Consider the following 19,961-nt stretch of genomic DNA (forward strand, 5'->3'; position numbering starts at 1 on the left):
ATTGACTCCATGCTGCAGTCCAAAACAAATCATTTTTAAACGCTCGTAAAGAGACTAGTCACCTGAATGAATGTCTTCTGCTCCAGAACCTTGTCCAGATCACCATCACTGTAATCTACATCCGTGGAGGAGAGTTTTTCTTCCGCATCAGATATCGTTCTTTCTACATCGTCTATTTGACCCAACATGATATCAACCATCTTCAACCTTAAAGTTAACAAAACATCAATGGATGACATTTTAAACGGAGATAGTTACTGATCACAGAGGTACGAGCTTTTAAGAAACTTACTTGCCAAAGTACATGTGTGTCATGTTCCAAGTGCTCTTCCATCTTGAGACCACCACGTTGAGTTGGGAGCAGAGCTGCTCGCTGGCTGGAAAGTCAGGATCCTCCTCCACCACAGCGCGGGACTCGGAGCATACTTGGTTGTAGTAAGGCTCACATCTTCCCAGTTCATCCACAGAGGACTTGATGTAAAAATGACATTGAAATATGTCTACAAGACTTGTATTGCACAAACACAACACACAATAAATTATTGGAATAGTCGTTGGGGTTGAACGGAAGTCGAGTCTTCGAAAGACGAAGTGTATTGTTTATTTAACAAAACACTGTGCCAACAAACACTGGTTTTTATGTTGTTAATCTAACGATGAAATGCAAAATAAAAATTTTTCATTCCTCTTATTTGTGAAAGATTTGATCTAGGATCATCTTAAATGGGCTATAAATAGGTCGTTAGACATAGAATTATTTCAGTAATAGCACATTAGAAGTTAGAACTACGTGAAATACATTTGCTTAACAGCAACCTTAACAATAATCTCAAATGCATCCTTTGGTGCATAAGATACAACAAAGCATTCCCACAGCAAACTATTTCGGTCGTAAAATCACTTTTCAATCTTCGCTGAGCATATTGTGGTTATACCTTCCTAACGCAATAAGAATTAAAGTTACTATGCCATTCAAGGAATACCTTGTGGTCATCTATGACAACCTCAACTTCGCTCCTCTCCTCTGGCAATGTTGTGAGCAACCGAATGACAACAAACTTCTGCAAGTCACTCAGTCGTCTCAGGAACACATTGAGTTGGGATATGTACGTGTGGCACTTCTCTTCATGCTTGTTGTCTGCGGACATAATGTTAAAAAAGTTTTCAGGTTATCATTAGGTTGAAATCGGTTGGATGGTTATCTTGAAGAAAACGTTTCGAAAGAATTGCGTAAAAATATTTTCACACAACTCGAGTCCACTGATCCGTTTCTCAGTTTCATAGAAGCGACCTGTTTAGGAATATCAATCGCGTTTAGCGTCACGTGGTTACAATCTCCGATTACCCAGGATAAAAATGCAATGAAACGACCTCCGTATCGTGTAAGTTTGTAGTATAATATACTACAAACTTTGTAGTTTGTAGTATATAGCTACCGATGCTTCTGTGACTTTGTATGAGTTTCACTGTTCATGGTAAAAGTTTGTTGGGTGGCAGAATGGTGAAAACATAACATAGACGTTCAAAGGACAACAGTTGCGCCCTTAGAGGGCATGCGGCTGTGTCTCGGCATGACTGTCAATAACATGCTTAAAAGTGATCACGAAAATTGTTTTTTTTTGCTTTCCTCTCCGCATCGTTAATGTTCAACTACCAGGCGTATGGTTGACACGGCGAAAATCATGACAAAATTAGACATAAGTGGCAGCATCGGTTCTTCTTGGTATTGACAATTGTGGACTTACCTTTATCGAAGAGCGAAGATAGTTCAGAGACATGCAGCGTGCATTGTTGATAACTGTCGTTGCATTCTTGGATTTTCTTCAAATCGTCGTCGTCCGTTGCGTCCGCAGCGAATTCGTTGAGACGAGACATGTCTTCATTCAGTTGGATGAGGATACTCGCTTTGTCAGAAGGTGACATCTTTTTGTACTAAAACAAAAAACAAACATTTAATTACATAAACAAAGTAGTAAACAAAAGGGTCAACAAACATCACGCCATATGACGTAATAATGACGTCATTATGGATAATTTTAATAACTTTTCACTATAGTATTAGACTTAGTTAAAACATCATCAGAAAAACGGTGGCAAATGCAGTCAATGCGCTGTTAGTCCATGTACGTTCTCGACATTCGCTTTTCTGGAGGTGGCACATCAAAAAGAAGTTCAGGATGTTTATACATAGTATGATTTATACAACAACGTATAACAACGATGGCTAACACCGATATGCTTAGATGATAAGGTTAGATAGATAGATAGTATAATACTCACCTAAGTCTACATTCTAAAGTGAATAAAATTGGTTTGCATCACTAACACAAACAAAACATGACTTTGTAAAAAAAAAACTTTTGAATGTTTTGCTCCATTCGGCGATATCTGATTAGTAATAGTTTCAACTTATCAGGCATCAACTTGGGCTAGTTTAAACTAGTCAGGCATCAACTTGGGCTAGTTTCAACTATAGTCAGGCATCAACTTGGGCTAAAAAATTACAAACTTACATCTTCAATCGTCACCGTTAGAATAGACTGGCATTTGACGGTGAATCTTGTCAAAACAGTGTAGAGTTGGAATTGAACCGTGAGCCTTCTGCACGTCTCTGTCAACTCCCATAATGTCACGATGAGTTTGTCTGCTCTGTCCGCGTTGATTTTACTGTAAGGCGACATCCGCAGCACCAGAGCTGGCGCCACACAGCAGTCGCTTGAAAAGGTTCTTACTCGCCACAAGTTTTCGTCCTTGTTGTCGAGCAAAGTGCAGTCCTCGTTTTTCACAACTGCCACCTGGAATTTGATCAATTCAAGCACCTTGAACATGTTAGCATAACCATAAAAACTTATTGACAAAAAAGAACCCAAAGTAAAAATAAAGAAAATACCTCCTCAGCTTGCAAAGATTTCGGATGTTATACTGTTTTAACGTCTGACAATGTTACAACGTTGTAAAAAGGGCAAGCTTTGCTACCTGGGTCTCGTGTTCTAAAAGTGTGCTACCAAAGCTTGATTAAATTTTGGTTGTGTGAGCATATGCAACAACTTACATCCTTCCCAGTGTAGTTGCATAAGGAGGTAAGCGGCATTTGAGCGCTCTCAGCCATCTCCATATTTCTTTCTTTAACACAAGGTAGCTGTCGACTAGATTTTGTCAGCTTATCAATGGTTTGCTGCAGGTTCTTCACGTCTTCTTCGACAATCTGTGAAAAAGCGAATGCTCTATCTTAGCTAGCGAAAATTGCCGTAATCAGATGTTCGTCGTCGTCGTGTAAGCCTCTGAGGCCGTGGGTCTATCCTTTTACCACCCCAGATTCACGATGTTCCCGGACTAAAACCATCAGATGTTGAAACAATGTAAACTGGCAGCTTTTGCTAATTGAGATGTTCTGATCCGTTAGAAAATGAAGTTGACATGTTTCTTTAGCCTGTTAACTACTTGGGTGAGGTGGCTAACGTGTATCGCGTTTAAATACGGCACAACATGACCAAAGACGAGTGTATTGCGCGCTAAAGCATTCATCAAGACTGGGCCGCTGAGTGAAGAATAATAAGTCCGTCAATAGCTAAAGGAGCACAGCCTTCCAGCAAAAAAAACAAAAACGAGCTGAAGTTAAGACTGGGGCCAAACTAACCAACCACGTGAAAAACAGTCAGCCAAGATAACGATATCAAACTCAAAACTAAATGACATAAAAAAATGGTCAATGAAACGACCTTGTCTGTAACACAGTCATGTTGTTGAAGTTTGCCAGGCAAACATGTCTTGGGTTTACTTTTTAGGTTTACAATTTTTGCAACAATGAAACTCAGTCAATAAGCAATGTACACTGGACTGGTGGTAGCATTAGCATACTATTATATACTGAACAAGATGCGCAAGTACTTTCACAGACACTCGCCGAAGTTGGATTTCTTACATTGAATTGGTTCGCCATCGTGGAAGAGTCGGTCGAACAATCACCCCTTTTTAACTCTTCTTCAATGTCACGTAGTTTCCTGTCATTCATAGAGATGGCTTCCTCACAATTCGAACATGACTTGTCGAACTAAATCGAAACATTGTTATTACTAACTCGTTAACATTTCTTAATGTTTTTTAAAAAACATTTTTATAACGTTAAGTTGCCATTGCTTTTACAAAAGAATGGGTGATGGTATGCTTTTTTTTAAATCAAACCCAAAATGATTCATGATATGCAGTATTCCTTAGATTCACATGAAGCATTGTATTCAACGCAGGTACGTGGTGCTATCCACGTAGCACAGGCACTGGCAGACAGTTTTATTGCCGAGTTCGATGTGGTTTGCAAGCATAAAGTGCAATAGACAACCAGAAAAAGGCAGTAATCCTTGAAATCTTGTTTAACGAAGTGCAACAAAACTCTCAAGCATTGGCGACAAAAAGCATCTTCGCATGAGGACTCTGTTCAGCACCAGGCAACCTGTTCTTGGTTCAATGCACAAGTTTATCAGCCAGTCAAACGGTGAGAGCACTCGACGGACAATTCAGAGGTTGTTAGTTCGACTCCCACCGAGGGGCAGATGGCTCTGCTTTCACTTGCTTGAACGTGAATACGAAGGTTGGCTTTTTTGCCTTCTCGTCCAATTAATTTTCATTTTACAAGCACAAGCCAGGAGTTTGAACACGAAGTTTTTGAGACCATATCAAAAATGTTAGAACATTCATCCCCTTGAATGGCTTAAATACTGGTAGAACTAAATTTCGACAAAAATTAGCAGTGTAGCTAAGTGCACATATCGCACATGCACTGGGAGTGTAATTTATCACTATTATTACATCAAAACAACATCAAAGTAGCAGACTCGCATGCCAGAACTGTGAAAAGCTTACTGACTCAATCCAGATTTAAGCATTTTCCCTGGCGTAGATGAAAACGCTCAGACAAGTCCAGGAAAGCTTGAAGAAGGTTTATAAGTATGAAACGTATCCCCGCCAAAACGTTGCCATTTTTACATTGTTTCAATGTCGCCAGATGGTGAAACATTCAAAAATGACAACTGTTTTGGCTGGGACCTAACCAAAGAAAGATTAAATCTTACATGGACAAATACAATATAAGTGACATAATTCAAGCTCATAAAAAGAAAGATTGGGAAATGACACTAGAAATCAATTCACTGCACCACGTAAACAATGAAGCTAAACAAATAAAAATGGCAGTGTTATGATAAGAACAAATATACCGAAATGATCCATTGTCCAACATAAACCCAAGAAAGTTATTTCAAGAGTGTCAAAAGTTGAAACATATAAATTTACAATAATTTTATTACTAAGCCACGTACTTACAACTGAGATTTGTACAGAAATTATTACACGATAAATGGACATTTTAGGCAATCACAAAAAAACAACACTAGCTTTTCTGAAAACAATTACAAGACAACCGCGAAGAACTTAAAAAACGTTAGAAACACAGCTCATTACTGCAATCATCATCTTGCAGCGGTCTGTAGTCAATTAGTTACCATGGGAATGAGATAAACTTAGATTAGCGTTCGACTGATAGAAATGAAAAACACATTCAGCAGATCTTACCGTCTGTTGTTGGGTCATGTCTTTGATATGTTGTTCGAGGCAGAACAACAAAGCATAGAGCAACTCCCATTGCTCGTTAATGGCTGTGATGTAACTGGCTACTGTGGCTGAAGCAGGGTGGTTACGAAGATATTCCCCACTTTGCAAGATGGCGACAATGTGGGGCTTTCTGGCCTCGCAATCCCCGGTGAGAGTCTGCATCAGTTGGTATCACAGTTACAACAGTTTTCTAATATCACTACGCAGTAGGGACTTGGAAAATACTCAGGTTTTTGGTACTTGTTACATAAGTTGCTCAACTAGCACATGGTTACGTACAGTAAGTTGCGCACGCTTGCTTTGTTAGTGACTAGAGTGTTAAGCGTAAAAAGGGAAAATTTTCGGAAACAGTAATCGCTTTTGGTATTCCATAGTGAAATAAACGTAGAATTATCTGAAATGACGGATTGCAATAGCTCAGTTTAAAAATTGCAGTTGCGTAAAAAACAGTTTAAATATAGAAGAAAAATCATCAAAAAAAAGAACATATTGAAGAACATATGAATTTAACGTCTGTAGAGTAGACGTTAAATCGATGTAAAGATCGACTGATTTGCTGTCCGAGGTGGCCATTGTGCGTTAACAAGACAGACTACACGCAGCTGACCAACCATGTTAGTTTGCTCCATCATGGACACGTCGAATGAAGATATGTCTTTGGAGAGCAAGAGATCTTCCTTTTCTTGCATCCACATCAAGTGTTCAGTCGCCTCACTGATGAAGGAGAACAGATCATCCAGGTGAGATTTCTTTGCTTTGCTTGTCTCCTGGAAGTAATCTTGCATCACAATCGACAAAATGTTTTATATAACGTCATTTGAGCAGGTATCGTAAATAAACCGTCGGTAAACAGTAACAGGAGGTAATTTTATCTGCGATATATTGTTACATCATTGTTTTATGTATATATTAACCGCCGGTAAAGGTACATAAAACTCTTTACTTCGATAAAAAAAGATGCTCAACTAAAGATACTTTCAGTGTACTCTATGCTATCGTTCTGACAGAAGATTGGTGCTGAAGCACCCATCGAGGTTCGCATCAAAAATTGGTTATAGAAATCATGAAAAAGCATTTGAATACAAACAGAAAACATCTAGTTACCTCAAGGGTTTCCATCTTCGATTTTAGAATGCCAAGTAAACGCTCATAAGTTGACAAATCGTCAAAACGTTCTTCCAAATTTTTCTGAATAAAAATCTTAATTTGGTGAAATAGTTTAAAAGCTTTTAATTCACGAAGTAGATTGTAAATTGCTATCGATTTTGAGAAGTATCCGCATAAAATAATGAACAATTTAACTTCATGCATGCGGGAATTATTTTTCTTTAACAGTTAATGTTACTACGAGCGTATCTTTGGATGGAACAGCTGCTTTGTTCAGATCTGTTCTTGCGGAAGTTTGTGAAAGGTTACTTGTAGTTGAGATGTTCTTCAACGCTGCAGTGGCATCTTGTTGTGCAGCGGGACATATGTCATATATTTTTCAAGACAGTAGCTTAGGCCAAATTTACAAATGGCTTTACAGCAACACGTGTAAAAAAGACAATTCCATTCAAAAATTATGTTGATGCAGGCAATTCGGCCTTAAAAACTCCACAACAAATAAAATAACACAATCTGGATGACTGGCAATTAAAATATAAGCTCACCTTATGTTCATGTTGGCAAGTAGCGAGGTCCTTGCTGAGATCATTGACTTTATGTTGCAGTAAGCCAAATTCTTGAATTTGTTTTTTAACGCCAGGTAGGTCATTGCCCCATGGTAGGTCGTCGACGGAACTCTGTTGAAACAAATGTTTGTATCAAATTATCGCAGTGGGTTATGTGATAAATGGGATGTTTTAGTCTTGGGCTGAGAAACTATTTTTAAAAGGCCATGACCATCAGTTTAGTTAATAGAAGTAGATTCTAAACTTGGAGGATTTTAATGACACATGTCCCGTCGCTGACATTGGCTCCGATGCTTTCCTGAGGCCGGGTATCGAACCGAATACGGCTGTTCGTGTCACCCAAAATATGTCTACCCTCATTGAATCAATGTATACTTTGTCGATGATATAAACCAGTGCTCTTCAATACGAGTCCCGCGGAACCATAGGGTTTTAGGGAAATTGATTTCTTGCTTTAGTATGTTATCGTCATTCCAAATTTTTAAATCACCGTGCCGCATTCACACTCCAAGTACCGGTAGGCCAGTTAGTTAAGAGATTATTTATGATTTTGTGACTTTTTTAAAAAGTATAATAACTGATTATTTAATTTTCTCACAAGCAATTAGTGTTTTTTAACTGTTTGTTAGTGGCGGATCCGTGACAAACGAGAATGAAATCTGGGTTCCGCGATGACAACAAGATTGAAGAACGCTGATATAAACATAGCGAACCCGCTCTTGTAAAATAGCTAGAAACGATTTCCTACAATTGCAATTACAGTGTTCCATTACCACGAATATGTAAAATATGCGAGGTTATTACGAGTTCTCTTTCTACATCTATTCAAAAGCATTAGACGATGAAACGATATAACGTGGCAGCTTTGTGAGCTGGTTAGTTCGTGAAACATGAAACAATGTGAGCAATCGTCATGTGAACCCGTGGAAAGGCAACAACGCGGTTGAAAACGGAAGAAGATAAGTTGAGGGATACACAAGTGGAAAAGTGTGACTGCAACACTGTAGTGTACAGTGATTGCTGAAAGTTTATTAATTTATTATAACAAATAACAACGCAATTAAAACGTACAAAAACATCTGAAAAAATTCTTAGATAAAATCGATAAAACTGGCATGTTAAATTTCAACTGCTAGAAATAAATTTTAGCAGCCCATTATATGCCAAGCTACTGACTGATATACAGTACCTGATATACATCGGCCAAGCTGATGCAGTGTTCGATGAATTGATACTCCCTGGTGTCCGAGACCTTCACATTCTTCTTCTGTTCAGCTTCCAACCTCAATCTTTCGAGGTGTTGAAGAGCAAGGTTGTACTCTGCTCGCAGCTGCACTGACTTCTCATGCAGAGCAAACACGCTGAATGGTAAAAAAGAATATGAATAAAGCTACAATGAAGAAAGTAGAGAGTGGCTATATGTCAAAGCTTATATTTCAAAGCTAAGCTACGACCACCCAGACAGCACTATCCGTCATTTTCACATTAATTCAACGTTTGAAGATTTTGATATCTAACTTGATATTCTATATCATATTGTGTCGATACAACCGGAAAAATTAGAGATTCCACGGAAAGTCTCTTTGAATTGGTTCGCTTGAATGGGATGGTAACTAGAGTAGTTATATAAAAAAAACTTGACACTTTTACTCAGTTAGTACTTCAATGTAAGTAAGACAGTGTGACAAATCACGAATTAGCGACAATTTGGATTCACATGCATTGAAAAACTTTTTCAACGTTAATTTACATCACAATGCCAGAAAAACTATAAAAATATTTTAACTATTTGAAGTTTCGTAGCAAAAACCAAAGTTTAACGTTATCAAACAGAACAAGGGGACGTCACTTACGTTTTGTACAAAGAGTCGGCTTGCTGGCAGTCTTCGTCTTTCAATATTTGAACATCGGCATACATGATTTGGATCTGCGACTGGCAAGATTCTAGCAAGTTCTTAGCATCCTCAGGCAAAGTTGAAGTCTCATCTCCGTCAGCCATCTGTGGTAAACGCAGCCATTAAAAATTGCAAACTTTGCTCTTCAAGGCGCTCGGTTTGATACACTGAAGCAGCAAACACAACGGAATCAAGTTGAAATACTGTACAATGATAGTTGCTAGCATGTAAAGGCCGTCCTGTTTACATTGGTTCAGCGTCTGCAAACGTCATTGGTGTTTTGAGCACAGCTAAAATCTACAGCGTTGGCATTTCGTAATAATTCAACGGTTACAGTAGAATGTGAATAAAATTTTGTTAAGCCTACTAGAGTGGCGGCCTATTGTGCTTTGGTGACGTAATCAAGCGTAAAGTTTTATTCACAACTAAACCGGCACATTCCACGAGAACTACTCTACTTTTTCAAAAAAAAAAAAGCATTTTCTAAACCAACTGTTAAGATGAAACCCATTTGAGAATTAATGCTATTGGTAATGATATTTAATAATTACTTATCGCATAACATAACCGCTTACAGCTTACCGCTTACAGTTAAGCAGAAAATTTATCATAAATATTAAGAAACTAAGCCTACAAAATGGAATAAGAAAATTACAAGGTTGATGGCGATCTCCGCTTTTTCGAGGTCTTTGTGGCATTCAGTAGCCGCAAGATTGGTCTTACACACCAAATCGTTCAGATACTTTAACCTGCAATCGAGTACAAGTCATTGAAATACTTTTATAACCAATGTACACATGGATTACGGCAAAACCAGCCGACTGCATTTATCACAACGGAGGTCAATAAACATGAGCTTAATTTGGAATCAATACGAAGCCAAAACAGGATAGCCGAAGGATTTAGTACTTTTCGTCGGACAAAAGCGGAATTAAAAACCTCTCAAGGAATTTGTGCACTCCAAAACAAAGTACTTTCCATAAGCATTCTGGGGAGTATTGAGTGCCATGCATGTCGCGATTAAATACAAGGATTACTCTGCTAAATCGTCTTTTCTTAATAAAAATAATGACTTTGTCGCTGTGCATTACGCAAACAATATTTGGCGCAATAAAGGTAGCGATTAACCACAACTGCAACGAAGTACTTCAAGCATGGAACGTGACACAGCAATAAGTTAGTGTTGGCAGCAGTTACCACTATGGTTAATACAAATGAAATATTGGAAGTTACTGACCGTTCGTGTTTCGAGTTCAGCTGCATTGTCCGCCATCTTATAGCATCGGACAATGTCTCCCATGCACTCAAAGCTTCAAGTGGTTCATTGCCGCTGACTGGTTGATATTTGCCACGTGACTCCAGGCTTATTTGTTCGATATTCTGATACTTGGGAACAAGAGACTGCAAGTCCGCCTGCATGTGAAGGTTATCTTAGCTTCATTCATAGACTTCATTTGGTTTATGACTGATAAATATAAAATTTGAGATCACACAAAAGGTAAAACTAAAGGTTTGTATCGGAGTTGCCAAGGGGCTCGTTGGTAACATTTGAATGAAAATAATATCTTTTACCACAGAATCCTAAGGCCCAGGAGTTACAACTTCCCCCTGTTGTTTGTCTGTTATGTCTGTGGATGCAATACCTCAGCGATCTTAACCCATTAGTGCCCGCGCGTCCCTACAAGGACGTGAAAAGTGGGTATTTTAGATTCCGAATTGCTTTCTTCAGATTGCTGATACTTTTTCTTCTTCTTTTGTTAGAATAACATTGTAGCTATAGAAACAGTTCAAGAGTATTTTCTTGAATAAGTTTTAGTGTTCATTATACAATGTTCAAGGTGGAGCTTTTGTGAGATATGGAGCCAGTACATGGTACACGAACTGTGACCTACAAATCGAGCTTTGTATCATTATTTTTTAATCAACTTTTTGGTTTGATAAATCTATTAATATGTATAGCTACTGTATGTGCCCAAAGCAAAATATTTCATTTTTCTCTTACGATTTTTTGTGAATATAAGTTAGAAGTTAGGTGAGTCCTTGTAGGGACGCTTGGGCACTGGCCCGGACGCTTTGTGCGAAACTGTAAACATATAGGCAGGTTTACATATTGCTATAGGATTTCATGTGTTTTCATGTTTGGTGGAAAAACGAACGTTATTTGTAACAGTTTGATATTCAATTACCAAAACCGTGCGTTTTAGTTTGGGTAGTAGGTTAGAGGTCATCATTGCGTGTGCGGATGGTGGTGCTTTAGAATCTAAGCGTTTCACTATTTTTGTACGGTATATTGAGGTCTTGCTGTAAATGTTCATTTATCTTTAAAAGAAGTTCATGTATAATTAAATTTTTGCACTTTATATGAAAATTCATTTCGCTGTTCAAGAAATTTTAACAATTTTGGAAGAGGCTCCACCCAAGGAGCCCACAGTTATTCTAATTTTTTCTCCTGATGAATCCGGCAACATGAGCAATGAGGACAGTGCAAATGAAGATGAAGGTGTCAAAAACGTTAACAATGTCGGAAAAGGAATCCTGAACAGAAAGGTGAATTAGGGATTCATCACAATGAAGATACTCAGGACATGGATTTTGTTAAAGATAAGGAGAGGCCTACATTTGATAACGATGAGACAGAGCCGCTACCGGGACCATCCAAAGCCAACCCATTGCGTTGGAACCCAAGAAGAAACGTAAAGAAAGTACTGGCAACACAAGAAAGTGAGTTAACGTCAGTTGCCAAAAGAATGTTTACAGAATCACCCAAACAAACTGGAAAGTCACACTTGTAACTAAAAAAAGGAAGAGCCGTCCACAAAAAAATTGTGCTTCCTAGCTCATCATCAAGTAAAGAAGAGTTAACAGAAGAAAAGATACCACTTATACGAAATTGTCAGAAACAAAGATACCACTTGTCAGAAACAAAGATAGGATCCAGACTACCGCCACAAATCAACTGGGGAAAAATTCCTCCTTTTCCTGAAGCCGAGAAATTCAGCCATGATAATGTACCCATTGATCCTGATAATGTGAAAACACCGTATGATGTTACGAAACTCTCCATCTCCGATGATTTTGTGAACAAAGTAGTGAGAGAGACCCAGAGGTATGCAGAACATCAAATCAACTGGCCTTCCAGTCAAGGGTGGATAATTCTTTAATAAGGGCAAGTCATGCAATAATGTTTATGACAGGATACATCACCCCTTCCACACGCAGGATGTATTGGGAGAGGAGAGATGATACAAGCAATGTGATGGCAAGAAGAGCCATGTTAGTGAATCTTTTTGATGAGGTAATGGGCTATACCCATTTCGCCAACCCAAACCACTCAAAAGACGACTCATTTTGGAAAGTTTCACCTCTTTTTGAGACTTTGGATGAGACAGCAGCCAAATTTTTTGAGTACGCAGCTGTAGACGAATCAATGATCCGTTATTTGGTCCCCACCATCTCAAACAATTTATAAAGGGCAAACAAACAAGATTCGGGTTTAAAATTTGGTCTATGTACATCCCCTCTGGAGACCTAATCCAATGTGTCCCCTACGCTGGAGCTAAAACAAACGTCTTCAAGTATGGATTGAGTCAGGGGCCTAACGTTGTTTTTGGCCTTGTGGAAAGTGCTCGACTGATTCCTGGTTCGAAGGTTGTGTGCGACAATCTTTTCAAGAGCCTGGATTTGATAGATCGTTTGTCTTAGAAAGGGATACGTGTTTTAGGGATAATGAGGCAAAACTGAATGAACAATCTATCTTTACCATCAAAGAAAGAGACCAATGATATGAAGAAGGGAGATATGAAGCAACTTTACTTTGGAGATGATCAAACCATTGTTGCGTGGAAAGATTCTGGACCAGTAGGCTATACGTTGCATCTAACTTTGTAGACAAGGAACCTTTGGGAAAATGAACTAGGTGAGTAAATATTATCAAAGCTTGGAGGTTTTATAGAAAAATTGGGACGATCACAGAAGAGAGAGAGATATGGAAAAGATCAGCCTCCTTGACTTTATCTGATCATGTGTAGAAATAACAATTATGATCAATGGGAACAACAATTTTTCTCTATTAGCATCGACGCATGCACTTGCCAACCGTGAAGAGATCAGATGGGATCAGGGCAATCACCTGATCATCAAGACGGACAAAAAAAGTGTCTCCAAATACTGTCACAAACGCACGCCATGCAGGTGCCGTCGGTGTGATGTTGGACTGCACCCAGATTGCTTCGAAATGTATCATAACTGAAAGGAATTTGTAACATTATCTGTTTAGATCGAGTTTCGTTTGTTCGTTTCTCAATAAATGTAATGGAAAGCGATGCATTTTTATTAGATATTCATTTTTAACGTATCTTAGAGCAGTAGTGTTGCTTTTTACGACTTCAAAAATCTCCATTACCGGAAAATGCTAATTTCGTTTATTTTACATCAATCATTCGTACGAATGCCCAAGCGTCCATACGGGGACGTACCATTTTCTGCATTCCTGGTACAGATATCAAAAAATTTTCTTTTAAATAATCATATTCAACCTATAAGGACCTTACATAAAACTTTTTGTAAAAATATTCCAACTAGAACGATGACCGGGCACTAATAGGTTAAAATAACGCCTTCAAATCCGTAGATAAATAGCAGCTAAGAAATGCATCGTGCTGCAATAATGCAGTGTCCGTGACAAATATAACTAAAGTAGTAACAGAGACGGAATAACCGTGACTAGTAACCCAGACATAGTCACTGGTTCAGCTAGTCGTATGTCTATTTTGAAGCAATCGCTTTCTAACAGAGTATGCTATGATGGCATGTTGAAATTATGAAAACCACGCAAACAATAAAAACAGTGGAAATGCATCGTTTCCCAGACAACAAATCCGCTATTTTAACATTGATTCAACTTCTACAGACGTTGAATCAATGTAAAAATGACAAATTTTGCAGTATGGGACTCGACAAATTTGTATAAGCTTGATCGAGGTTTAGAAGTAATTGCTTACGCTCAAAACGTTTCGCAAGACATGGAAATGTTTGAAACGTTCGATGACTTGCAAGAAAACATGATTACAAGACGCCACTCATTTCGATTCTTTTGCCACAGAAGTACGTTTATTGCATTGGCATCAGAAGGCAAAACAAAACGAGACAGCGTCAGGGGGAACTTGGTGGACAGCAAAAACTTCAGAAGATAAACATAACATCAGCAGTTCATTAACGTGAAAAAAGATTGATGATATTTTCAAATTTATACTTCAAAGTGTAGATTAGTGAGTCATGTCAGTGAAAACGGACGTCCAGTGATGTAATTTGTTGCAAAAGTGTATGATTTACATCAGAACTGTGTAATTGCGATATGAACATAATTCACATCAGCCAAACAAACATAAAAACTTTACATAGCAAAAACCGCTCCTTCTATCGAGTCTTCTAAATTTGGTTGATCCATCACAGATTGACACATTCTTTACGACAGAGTTATATACTAAAAGATTCCACTTAGTGCACCCAAAAAATGCTGCAAGTAAAAATGCTTGCTAACATTTAAAAATTAGTTGGCTAAACGCCCATGCTTTTTCAACTTACCCTAGCAATGATGTTGTTACAGGAGATTGCCAAGCAGCCAAATCAGTTTTATTTACATTAATTCAACCTCTACCGCATGCAAAAAAAGACCGATTTGCTGACCGGATAGAGTCATGACGTACAAGTTGACAACTACGCTGAATTTAAAGTTATGATCAATTTTCACCTCTTTCTGTGGAATGTCTTCGGCTTTAAACCTTTCCAACTCATATTGGAGTTTCTCAACCTCTGTTAAAGTTTCTGCAGCATCAATATCTTTAGTCCGTTTCATGATAATGATCTGTTCCTTAATCCACTCCAAGATGGTGACTTTAAGGAGCAGATACTCCTCCCAGGTGAATTGCCATTCCTGTGTTGTGGATTAAAAACAAGATTTTTAAAGAGGACTTCCAAAAACCTTACAATCAAAGTTGTGAAGCTGTAAAAGGTTGGGGACAGTTGAATTTAAACAAAAAATATTTGAATTCCTTGTGCATGAAAAACGAGCTAACTTGGCATACAAGTGGTTTCTGCATTGACGCCCTGTACTAAAAGGATAAAGTGACGCCTTTCTTGATAAACGAGCAATAGCACACAGTGATACAAAAGACAAAGCAATGTTGTTTTTTTAACATCGCAATAACAGTGGACTTATGATATCATTTCAACGTCATCATCCATTTTACCGATGTAAGCAGCGCATCTGGGTTCTGTAGGCATCAAAATACAACGCAGATTATATAAAAATCCTCCACAAGTCGACAATGCCTAAATGAAGTTAAGCTAGTGGTGCTGAAGTAGCCTCCATGTAAGTTTATTTAATGACGACAAGTACACATAAAACCTTTCGATAGCTCAAGTCGACCTTTGGCAGATAAGTAACCAAAATTTAACATCAATACTACGTTTATATACGTTACATCAACTTGTTAATGAGTATTGAATAAATGGTGGGCTTCTGCGTAGTGCTGGACCGACATAACTTTGTCCACTCCCTTTTTGCAAAAAGTTTGTGTTTCAAAGGCTTCAATAACGTGTATCAGCAAATCAACGAAACTAAACATTGCTACAACAGCTTAGCTCCCTGGTAGCTTACTTCAGCAGTTATCTTTATTGGTAGAGGGGGAATCTGTGGAAACATATCGTAGAGGGAAGACACGTATGTTATGATGGATCGCTCATCTGGGTTGTTCACGTTCACGTCTGAAAAATACATTGTCTTGTTCTCGTATCCGGTCAAATCAGGGACTTTTTACACCGATTTAACGTCCGCAGACTTTGTATCTATGTAAAAATAGACTGATTTTGAGTGGGTTGGGCTAGAACGGAATCTGTTGAAGCACGAATTTAACGTTTGCTATCAAAGAATAGCGGCATTAGATTGTCATCTCGTAAAGCCATAACCCAGACAGCAAAATTAACTGTTTTTTTTATTGATTCAACGTTTCCAGACGTTAAATTAATGCAAAAAAACGGTTGATTTGCTGCCTGGGAAGTTACGCAGCAGGCTCGTACGATATCAGTTTGTTTATTTTTGAAAAAGTTCAATCACCACAAAACTGTCATGTCACAATTAATTTTAAGCGGTTTAGCGAAGAACAATTTATCAAATCGCAAAAGCACGTCCTGGGTTAATTTAGTCTGCAAAATCAGTATTTTTTGCATCGATTCAACGTCTGCAAACGTTGATTCAATGCAGAAAAGACTGATTTTCTGACTTGATGTTTACCAATGAGTGGTAACATTTTTGCCAACATTGCCTCTGGCCTTGTATCTCAACAATAAACATGCCGGCAAATACCGGATCAACAATTAGTGTATATACGACATTTCGCGACGTTAAAATAACGTAATCGAGCGAACTAAACGCAACATCTTTGTAAGATATCGATGACATATTGCTCGGAACTACAGTGTAGTGTAAACACCACCATATGGTTCCCTATGTACGTTGTTGAATGCGTTATGTGCTGGTTAAACCCGGTGAAATACATCCGCCTGAAGACTGATGTCACTAACTATAAACAAGATTTTGTTTCATAATTTTGATACTGTGATCTCCGATCGTTGCTTAGTTGCCAAATTGGTTCTTTTCACGTTGATTTAACGTTTGAAGACGTTGAATAAATGTGAGAAGGATGAATCTTGTTGGCTGGGTGTGAATTTCTAAAGTTTTGATGTGTAATTAATAATGATTGGACATTGTTTCAACGCCAAGAAAAACGACAAAACCATTACCATGTAATTTATTGCACTCTTCCTACGCGACACAGACGTTGAATCAATGTAAATAACGACTGATTGGCTGTCTTGGTTGGGTGTGGAACTCACCTTCAGGATCAAGTAGACGAGTGATGCCAAATTCCTTCTCGGCTACGTTGAAGGCCTGCTCCAGGTTTGTTGCATTGTCGTTGGTCATTACTTTGTCCATGTCAATGACTTCGCACCTGCAACAAGTACCAAGTCAAGAACGTTCCAATGAGATCATTTTTTCTGCAATTCACCCACAATCTTGCTCTTTTGAGAAACCAATTAAAAGTTATACAGATTGAAGCCATTTTTGAGATGGTTGGCGAAACATAATGCTCGGTGTTCTGCAGTGAGTACTCAGCCTTGTGCTGATATCAGGTGGATCGCTCCTTCTAAGCAGTGACATTAAAATTAAAAATAAATTCTTTCAGATTCGCTAAATCTACATCAGTTATAATAATTATCGTTCCATAACTAAAGAGGTATAGCAGCGCACAATGAGTATTGAATATGAAACATATATAAACAAAATTCATACCGAGGTTCTGCAAGTTATTTATAGTATCAGACGAATACCAATTAAATGGACGTTAATGAACTGCAGTCAATTAATAAACGTTCATCACGTTTAACAGACGGTCCCGGGAGAGTTAATGACGGGTGAACGATAGACGGAATGAATCAATGAGAAATTGAGAATGTCACGTGGTTAACAATGTAGGCCGATGAAGAGTAATCTATTTGAGCTAAGAGAAGAACGCTTGAAGGCGAAGGAATAATAATTATGATCATAATTATTAATAATGCTTTTGTACAGCGGTTGTTGACCACAGTAGCAAAGATTTCTTAGAGAAAAGGGAAATTTCTATTCAACAGACTTTCTTCGCAGCTTTATGCACTTGCAGGACTAAATAGGCGCTGCCTATAAACCGACCAGAAATTGAACCCAAGGCTACCGAAGCAGAAAATCTTCATTGACCATAAAAATATAAAGTTTACAAACAGAAACATAAAGTGTACAAACAGATATATAATTACGTTGGGATTTATGCAGCATACGTTAGACAAATTCTTAATTTAAGTCCGCTACATAGAGCAAAATGTATGAAGCAGGTCTACTAACCCATTCCTATGCAAGATCACGTTGAATGCTTTGCCATCTTGCCAAGAGGAACTGAAGTTTCTGACATTAACTCCGTTGTAACCATCCATGTTACGTTGTGCCCAAATCAATAAGGCTTGCTTGGCAGATAAGTCCTCGCTGCCTTCCACAGATATATCTTCAATCTAAAGTCGATAAGGTAACAATGTGTAACAACTGAGTGATCTAAATGCCGTGAATTTGCGTTGAAATTAGAGATAATTATTTTTAAAGGTAGTACTGTTAGTAGGAACCAAAAAACTTACTTGAAAATGTAAAATTATCGTCCAAACTAGTCCAAGGGTGAGTTTCGGATTTCCATCCGTAATGTCGTCATTTCGAATATTTACAAGACGAAGCTGCAAGGCAATTAGCACATAGTAACGAACACTACCAACAAAGTTACTCACAACCCAGAAAGCAAATCAGTCGTTTTTTACATCGATTCAACGTCGGCATACGTTGAACTTAAATCCATGTAAAACAACGCCTGATTTGCTGTCTGGGCACCGGGGTAGCGGTAAAAGGACATCACAATAATTGGTAATAATGTCCGAAAGAATTGCACATGCGCACTACATACTGGTAATTCTTACCTTCCGCTGTTTTAGAAAATCCAGAGCTATCTGTACATTTTGTAGCCGGTGGAATCTCATTCGGCCCTTTTCTCGAGGCTGCAAGTAACAAAAAGAAAAAATTGTAAATGCACTTTTGTTTGTACAATGTACATTGCTTGATTTCGGAATACACGATTACATCATTACGCTGTGTCGTACCATGCGTTCCACACATACGACAAGGCAGCTAATACTACAGGCTGGATCATGATTTTAAACTACGACAATTAACAAACCAATGACATAGAAATGATGCACAATGACATGAGAAATGATGCATGCCAGGAGATGAGCATCGTTTTTACAGGGTACATTGTTACTTGTTTTGGGTGAGCACAGAGCTGCGTACGATACTAAAAATAAGGAAACATATTTGCTATAAGGTAACATTGTTTTCACAACACAAAAGGACGCCGATGGTGATTCGATCGATGCTGACAAGACAGTGCAATACAACTTTAACAAAGATATCTTGTGAAAAGAGTATCAATGTGAGATGTTAGGCTACGATTTAGCTTACAAGTATGTTCACATGTAAGTTAGAAATACGGTTTGGTCGTGCACGCGAGAACAGATTTTCGAGCCAAACTTTGATGTGTATGCCCATTACCCATTGAAGTATTTGATTGTATTGCTGATTTAAAAACAATCTATTGCTGATAAACAATCTCAAGATTTGCGTTTAAAATTGTAGCTGTTAGAACATGGGTATTTTTATCGCTTTAGGCGCATCATAGATTTCAAGTAAATGTCAAAGCAGACATTTCAATTTCAACCGCAGTGCAATATCATGCTACAGTGGGTTGGCATTTCGTGAGCAAGACTTTTTATCAGGTTCGCTTCCAAACTACTGTATTTTTAGTTACACTTGGCTTCCCTTTGGACGTCAACGGGAGTTTGTTTTTTGTTTATGTACGCACAATCGCACATGCATGCATAACCGAAAATAAAAAACCTTCAAGTAAACTCGATTCGCTGCTGTTTTATCACTAAATCTGTTGAGCAGGTTTTTTTTTAAGGTTTGGTTTGGGTGACCGCTAAGTAGTTTTAAGAGACCGCAAGTGTTTTATTTAAATACCAAAAAATAGCCATATTTGCTTAAACGAATTATTTATTAGGCTACTGGCAGGCTTCTGCTTGTTATGTTTCCACGCGTAAAAACTGATCATTATGCGCCATAAATCAGAAATAAACATTGACGAGTGTCGAGTATCGAAGG

General features: G+C 38.2%; 1 protein-coding gene across 2 annotated transcripts in view; it reads right to left on the reverse strand.

The window, feature by feature from the left end:
- LOC145785046 (uncharacterized) overlaps nt 1-18,794 on the reverse strand; it is a 69,659-nt gene extending 50,865 nt beyond the window's left edge. For both annotated transcript variants that reach the window (XM_082596748.1, XM_082596747.1), the window contains exons 1-21: nt 18,722-18,794; nt 18,392-18,484; nt 18,108-18,271; nt 17,066-17,181; nt 15,831-15,937; nt 14,922-15,104; nt 10,410-10,585; nt 9,828-9,921; nt 9,131-9,276; nt 8,467-8,638; nt 7,257-7,388; nt 6,709-6,792; nt 6,216-6,371; nt 5,566-5,760; nt 3,923-4,051; nt 3,053-3,205; nt 2,514-2,795; nt 1,746-1,932; nt 984-1,138; nt 293-471; nt 63-207 (exon numbers count right to left, since the gene is read on the reverse strand). In XM_082596748.1, coding sequence (XP_082452874.1) covers nt 63-207; nt 293-471; nt 984-1,138; nt 1,746-1,932; nt 2,514-2,795; nt 3,053-3,205; nt 3,923-4,051; nt 5,566-5,760; nt 6,216-6,371; nt 6,709-6,792; nt 7,257-7,388; nt 8,467-8,638; nt 9,131-9,276; nt 9,828-9,921; nt 10,410-10,585; nt 14,922-15,104; nt 15,831-15,937; nt 17,066-17,181; nt 18,108-18,271; nt 18,392-18,484; nt 18,722-18,781 — 3,108 coding nt within the window. In that variant the 5' untranslated portion in view covers nt 18,782-18,794. The remainder of the gene's footprint in view (nt 1-62; nt 208-292; nt 472-983; nt 1,139-1,745; nt 1,933-2,513; nt 2,796-3,052; nt 3,206-3,922; nt 4,052-5,565; nt 5,761-6,215; nt 6,372-6,708; nt 6,793-7,256; nt 7,389-8,466; nt 8,639-9,130; nt 9,277-9,827; nt 9,922-10,409; nt 10,586-14,921; nt 15,105-15,830; nt 15,938-17,065; nt 17,182-18,107; nt 18,272-18,391; nt 18,485-18,721) is intronic.
- Between the last annotated feature and the right edge of the window lie 1,167 nt (nt 18,795-19,961).

The sequence above is a fragment of the Aplidium turbinatum genome, chromosome 16 (assembly GCF_918807975.1).
Source record: "Aplidium turbinatum chromosome 16, kaAplTurb1.1, whole genome shotgun sequence".
In the NCBI taxonomy this organism is placed as follows: Eukaryota; Metazoa; Chordata; class Ascidiacea; order Aplousobranchia; family Polyclinidae; genus Aplidium; species Aplidium turbinatum.